The following is a 7,135-nucleotide window of genomic DNA, read 5'->3' as shown; positions in this document are numbered from 1 at the left end:
TTTTTATTAGTTGTACTTTATTGAATTCGCCGATTGAATGAATTGCTCAATGAGCTGCTGCCCCACCACCTCCATGGCATGCCCCATCGTTGCGTCGTGTGGATGATGAGCAGCAAATTGATGGGTGGCAATGGTATGGGTCTGGGTACGGCTGTATAGGGTGCCATGGACTCTCCTCTGAAGTGTGAAATGTCTTGGCAATGATGCGAAAGAGGGTCCCCCTGCGACCGGAAAGCTTTCTGGCCAACCAACTGATGGCCAAATGATGACATTTAGTTGAGATACTAAGCGCAGAACAGGATACTAAACTTAGTTGGGGGTTAAGTAAGGTTTCCCCCACCCCGAAACAGATTGGCCAAAGAAGGGACTTAAAAGAGGGGATCCAGAAATAATTGGCGAACGAATGATGACATTTTCATGGATATTCCTGTTCTTTTGTCTATTTTTGATTCGAAAATTCATTTAGAAAACGGGGAATGGTGGAATTGGAATGGGTATGGGTATGGTGTGAACCCAGAAGTCTTTGGTCTCTCTGGTCTCTGGCTTCGACTCTTCGAAGACTTTTCTTCATATTTGAAATGAAAAAACTCTACAAAACTTTATTTATTCTCCAAATCAAAGTCTATGGCTTGCAAAACCCATCATCGTCCGAATCTGAATCCAATTGCCAGGAACCTGCCACCGAAGCAGTCTTTGAATAGCTAGGACATCGCATATTCGCAAGCTCAGCGCCAGCCAGGAAGACCGTCTGCTCGGAGTCCGTTATCTCCAGCTCCACTTCCCCGTAGAGCCGCCGGGAGCCGAAATTCTGCAGCTGCACGGCTCGATTGATCAGAGTACGGAGTCGTATATTCTCCTGTTCCTGGCACAGCAGTAGACGCTGTAATTCATGGCTCTCGCTCCTGGATCGGCACGCCTTCTGCTTCAATTCGGTCGAGCGGTTCTTCAGGTCCTGAATGATGCCATTCTGGCAATCGATTTCTTTGATTAACGATAGGTATTCTCTATAGAGGGATTGCTCTTCCTCCGTGTCCTCGCCGTTCGAGTCCAGGTGCTCGAATGGATCTTCTTCTTCGACGTCCTCCTGCTTTTCTCCTCCGTCCTTTGGATCGTTTTCTGCCTGCTCTTCGGCTTCCTTTGAGGTCTCCCCCTCTTCTGTTTCCAGTGCCTCCACTGCATCTGTATCTTTTTTCTCAGGCGCATCTGCATCTTCGGTTCCGCCAACTGGCGGTGTATCCTCGGTTCCGGCACCTGGCGGTGTATCCTCGACATTGGCCATTTGGTTGGAATTTTATCGAGTTGTTTTGAATTTAGAATTTTGGAAAACAATATTCGATTTGGAAATTTCACAAGTCGGAAAGTCGGAAAGTCGCATACTCTGGGTATACTTTGTTCTCTCAAACATTGTATGATTGACCTCCGCACAAAAATGTCGCTTGCATTTCATAAAAGATATGGCCATCATTACATCGAGAATCCATCCAGTGGAATGTCATCCACAGGGGGTGATCGGTGCTGCATGCAACCCATAAAAATATGACGCCATAAAAGTCGCCGCAGCATCGCATCGTTACGGGGGTGCCATGCCGTGCCGTGCCGTGCCCGAGCCGAGCAACGCCGTGCAGTCATCAAACGCGATATGACTTTACGGACTTACAGGTTGTTATCGGTCATATAAACCGCTTAACTACCGATAGAACCCGCCCGAGAACAGAGCCCCAGACCGCGACTGCACTTCATGCCAAATTAAACTGCATTTTCTCTCTCTCTCTCTCTCTCTCTCTCTCACTCTTTTTCTCAATGATTAATGCGATGCGAGCATCAGAGAGTTATGTGCGCCTTGAAGCGTAATCCTCCGCTGGGATTCAGTCACCAGAAATCACAGTGCCAATAAAAGCGTGAAAATAGCAGTGGCAGCAGGAGAAGCAGCAGGGCAGGAGCAGGGCGGAAGGAGGAGGTGGAGCTAAAAGCTGTCACGGAAAAACGGCAGAGGTGGCAGGAGGAGGCTGTCATGGGGCAAAAAGTACAAAAAATAAAAGGGGAGGAGTAGTTGGAGCAGCACTGGGTGTTGACAGCAGCAACAGCTGCAATAAAACATAAAAATTCATGATGGAAAAAGAAAGATTCGGAAAAAAAGAAAGAAAGAAAAAAAAAAACGAAAATAGGAAACGGAAATGCGTGCATTAAGGAATAGAGAAAATGGCTGGGAAAAAGGGGGCAAAAGATGTGAATTTACACACGAGTATATCGGAGGAATACTTTTGGTAAAGATTTTAGTGGAATACGATCCCTGGATTTACAACGTATCAAAAGACAGTTGTATCCAAAAGATACATTTCAAGGTATAGGGAATCAGGGAATATTTATTTATAGAAGTACTGGGAAACAATTATTTCCCCCTCATGGATCAAAGGGGCAGGCAGGTGTCATATTAAGCTCCCAATGGAGGATTGATTTCATTCTGAGCTCCAGTTCCATGGAAGTGCAAAGAAAAACATAGCTCAATCGTTGCTTTTCTGTAGAATCGGTGTCCCACGGTTTCAAAGGGGGGAAAGCCATCCTCCCCCTTCGCTGACATTCGATGCATTTCGTGGAAATCTGTTAGCCATCGCGTTAGCGCGAGATCCCATCGCATTCCGGGAAATTATTAATTGGTACAAAAGAGTTTATGCTCTTGATGCCGATTTCCGACTTAAAGCTTTAATTGTTCGGAGAACCCTTCTTTCTGGAGATGCCTTGGGGGACCTGCTGACTGCTGCCTGTTTGTGTGTTTTGTTGGTTAACCTTCCTGGTTTTTCCGGGGGGTTTTCGGTTATGGTTTTCGTTTTATTTTTGGCATAATTCCCGCAGCCATTTGCTCTCTCTCTCTCTCTATCGCGCGGGCTGCGTCCCTGAAAGTGACAGTTGGATTAGCTAATCCACACACACACACACACACACATCCAGAGATAGGGACACACAGACATGTGTGCGTGTGCTTGTGTGCGTTTGTGTGGCTGTGCCATGACACACATTCCCGACCCTTGTCGACTCTTGTTGGCCAAGGACATCCATGGGTTTCGAGAGTATGCCAAGTGGATGAGCATCATTAGCCTTTGGCTGATGCTCCTGGAGGCCCCTGCCCCCTGCCCCCTGTCCCTTCTCGCACACTTGAATGCCCCTTCGATTCGCTTTCCCTCGATACCAGCTCCGATTACGCATACGACACATTAAACGCTTAAAGAAAAGCGGAGGCACATCTCTCTCCCTTTGGAAAATCAAATAAAAGACAAAAAACTTAAGAATAAACACAAGGCATATCCTTCTCCACACACACACTTCCTTCTTTCGCTTCCTTCTGTTGCATGCAACTTTTTGCGCCCATTCTTCTGTTCTTTTCTGCAGAGTTTTGTTTTCTTTTGTTGCATGCAACCTCCTCGCCCTATCAGGGGACAGGATGGGGCTAGGGTTCGGGCTCGAGCTCGAGCTCGGGTTTGGGTTTGGGTTCGGGTTTTGGGCCGTTTTGTTTATGCCTCTCTGTAGTACTGCATGGAAAATGATTTCATTAAAAAAGTTGTAAACTTTTTCATTTAATTTAACTGCAGAGCAAACAACACATCTTTTGTGCAACAGCAGCGGCAGCAGAAGCAGCAGCTTTTCTTCTTTCTGCCTCTCATTTCGTTTCATTTTCATCGGCTTTTCTTTTCTTCCTGCAACTATCTTTTCAGTTAGCATCTGCCGCCAGGATTCAGCCTCCGACTTAATCTAGTTCTCTCTGTCTCTCTCTCTCTCTCTCTCTCTCTCGCTCTGGTATTTTTTTGGCTAGCTTTCAATTAAACTTTTCCATTCGAATTCATTGTAAATTTCATTCTGCACAGCAGGTGGCACTGCCACATCCTCCCATCCTCCCGTCCCCGCCGTCCCGCCCCATTGGCCCCATCGAACTCTTGACTCGCGACAACAATTCAAAAGTTTTTCCCCCGCCCTCAAGGAAAACTCGAATGTATTATGACTGCATCTGTAATTGCATATCCCGCGCCAGCAGTTTTCCTCTCCCTCTCCCTCTCCCCCTACCCCTACCACTACCCCTCTTTCCATTTCCATTTCGATTTCCATCCATCGCGTGCGTTCTGTTCCGTTCCGTTTCGTTTCGTTTCCTCCCCTCTAATATCTGACCCTGACCCAAGCGACCTGCGACCGACCTGTCGCCGCTTCGCTGACAACTTAATTCAGGAAAAAGTACTCTCAACTTCCAGGTCTCTGACATTTATGCGAAAATACCCTGTTTTTTGTGTGGTTTGGCATGCCTTTTTTCGCGTGGATAGAGGGATAATTGTTGCCTATCGTTTCATTCCATCGTTCCAATCATTTAGTTCTCCTGGAGTGAAGGTACAGTTGTGCTGGAAGCGATAGTGAGCCAGACACAAGGACAGTTCTGATTTTAAGGACTCTGGTTTACCTTCCGCGAGTACTTCTCTGAATATTTCCTGATATTTTCCATAGCTTCGATCTGTTTTTCATCAACTTTCACTCTTCTAAAGGTTCGTTCTTCATTGTTTCTAATCTCTTTCTTACTTTATTTGTTCTCCATGCAAACCCCAACAATCGATGCCTTGGAAAGGGTATCGCATCCATCGTGAACTCTCCTTTCTTGTTGGCTTTTCCTTTTTTTAATCATCGCAAAACATTCACAGAACATAATTCAATTAGGAGCCCCCGCCCGTAATAGGGGGAGTTGTGCGTTCACACACGCCCCACAATCACCACTCAAGCCCCCGCTTCTCCTCATCCTCCTCTGGCAACCCATCATGTGGCACGACAACATGTCGTATTAGTAATATTTAAACACAAAAGCTCAGCAAATGTTGACATGCGTTGCCATTAGACGGCAACGGACGTAGCGATGCATTCTGACACGCACAGCGGGGCGGAGTGGATGGTGTGTGGAGTGTGGGAGAGACCTAAAAGAAAATTCAATTTTCGCACAAAGCAAAAAAAAAACCAAACAAAACAAAACAAAAGACATCACGAAAAACACACACCAATAATAAGCTGCTTAGAAGCCAGCGATGCGAAAGTGAAGAAATGCGTTGTAATTCCCTGATGATGAGCCCCAAGGAATGAGTGGGTCGAAGGGCTCTCTGTAGTGCGCAGGGCGGAGGGCGTAGGGGGGTGGCATTAAGCCACTGTGCGGCTTGCATGTCAGGGAATGCGGTTGCATGTGCCACACACACAGACACACACACACACACGCACACACACACGCACACAGTCGTCGTCGTGTGCCTCTGGGCGGTGGTCGGTGGGCGGAAGGGAAGTGTATATCTTTCTATGAAATGTGTCATGTTGACAGCGTGGAAATGTCACTCATGCGGCATCGTAATGAGTTTTCCCAACGTCAGCTACGACGCGACGCTGCAACAGCAGCAACAATACAAAATACCACCAAAAAAAAAAAAACACCACAGAAGTTGCAACTTTAAGCAGAGAAAGAGCAAGAGAGAAAGGTAGAGGGATAGAGGGGTTGGTTGTTTGCACCACAAAAAGGCAACAAGGAATATGCATAGGGTATTGGTATATTGAAAAAGTTTCGCATTTCTCAAGGCAATATAGATCCTACGAAATTTCAAAGTTCAACTAAAGTTCCAGAGGCGCGGGAGGTGTCCATTCGCATCTGAAAGCCCTGCATCTGTATGAGGAAAGACGATACTTTTGTTCCATACTCGCATGTTTATCTTAAAGATACATGCAATCCATTACCAATTGAAAGATACTAGTATTCAATAGGCATTTGCAGCTGAAAGACACCTAAAGATCTATCCCATTCAGAAAACTTCTAAAGTTTTCTATCTGTGGATCTATGCACTTCCAACTCTCCCAAGGATACAAAGGATATCTTGTAGCTTGTGCTCCAACGTATCACTCTTTCACTTCATCCCTGAGGGATCCTTGTCCGTTTCTTATTATTGTTATTATTTTCGAATCCCTAAATCGAAGCTAATTGTTGCTTGTTTCCCTGAAGACATTTCAGCCATCAATTACAGCATTTCATCATTTATTTCATAAGAAAAAGTATCCAAAGGAAGGAGAAAACTTTCGAGAAAGAACTACGATATATTATATATTTTTGGTGGAAGGAAAGGCTCTCTGGCAGCTATAGAAAATTCTAGAGAGGGAGAGAGAGGGAGGACAAAAGAATACGCTTTCGGTGCTGCCTGTTGGGCCATCATCAAACAAACAAAAAAAAAAAATAGAAGAAAAAAGCCCACAAAAAGCTACCACCCACAATTCCCACTTAAACAATGGGCCTAGAGTCACGCCTACACGCCTACCATACGCCCACGCCCACACACACACCCACACGGACGACGTAGAAACGTAACCGTAGACTTAGACGTAGACGTAGACCGGAAAAACGAACGAAAGAGACGGCTGTGGAGAGAGAGGGGGAAAGGGAAAGGGAAGTGGAAAACGTTGTAGAAATTTCCATTGTAGTAGAATTTCACAATAATTGCAATGCAGTTTGCTGCTGCCGTTGCCGCTGCCGCTGCCGCTGCTGCCACATGCCACATGGACTATGTACCCTACTTATATACATATATATGGTGTAGTATATATACTATATTTAGTATATATATTATAGTATAGCGTATGCTCTATATACTTTTGCCCTTTTTTTGGTCACAGAGAAAAGAGAAGGAAACAGAGAGGGGCAGAGAGAGAGAGGGGGATAGAGAGACTGAGAATAGCAGAGAGAAATGCAACGAAGGGAAATATCGATCGATTTTTAAATGAATTTGGGTCACCCGACAGCCACCCCCTCTGGCAAGCAAACCCTCCCCCCGCCCCGACGTTCCTCTTCCGCCTTCTCCCTGGGGGGCATAGTGCACTCTCCTCCCTCCGCCTGGAGACCCTAGGGACCTACAGGGGGCGGGGGGTTGGGCATGGGGCTTTTGCATCTCTCAGATACAAGTGAAATGAAAATGTCAGGCGGCTGGCTGCCTTCTGCCTTCTGCCGTCTGCCTTCTGCTCACGTAACTTATTTTAATTCAAATCAAATGGAAGAAATGGAGAAAAAATAGATTGAAATGATGGGACGAGGTTCTATTCTTTCTTTTGGGGGAGCAATGTCTGCGGCATAAGCTGCAAAGGGGTA

General features: G+C 46.0%; 1 protein-coding gene across 1 annotated transcript; it reads right to left on the bottom strand.

The window, feature by feature from the left end:
* Positions 1–622: 622 nt before the first annotated feature.
* On the bottom strand, positions 623–1,279 carry LOC6601075. The gene has a single exon (XM_026991569.1). The coding sequence runs from the start codon at positions 1,277–1,279 to the stop codon at positions 623–625; it is 657 nt and encodes a 218-aa protein (XP_026847370.1).
* Between the last annotated feature and the right edge of the window lie 5,856 nt (positions 1,280–7,135).

The sequence above is a fragment of the Drosophila persimilis genome, unplaced genomic scaffold (assembly GCF_003286085.1).
Source record: "Drosophila persimilis strain 14011-0111.01,24,50 unplaced genomic scaffold, DperRS2 tig00000676-arrow-arrow-pilon, whole genome shotgun sequence".
In the NCBI taxonomy this organism is placed as follows: domain Eukaryota; kingdom Metazoa; phylum Arthropoda; class Insecta; order Diptera; family Drosophilidae; genus Drosophila; species Drosophila persimilis.
Note: the sequence above shows the minus strand (reverse complement) of the source record. Positions and strands in the feature narration are given on the sequence as shown.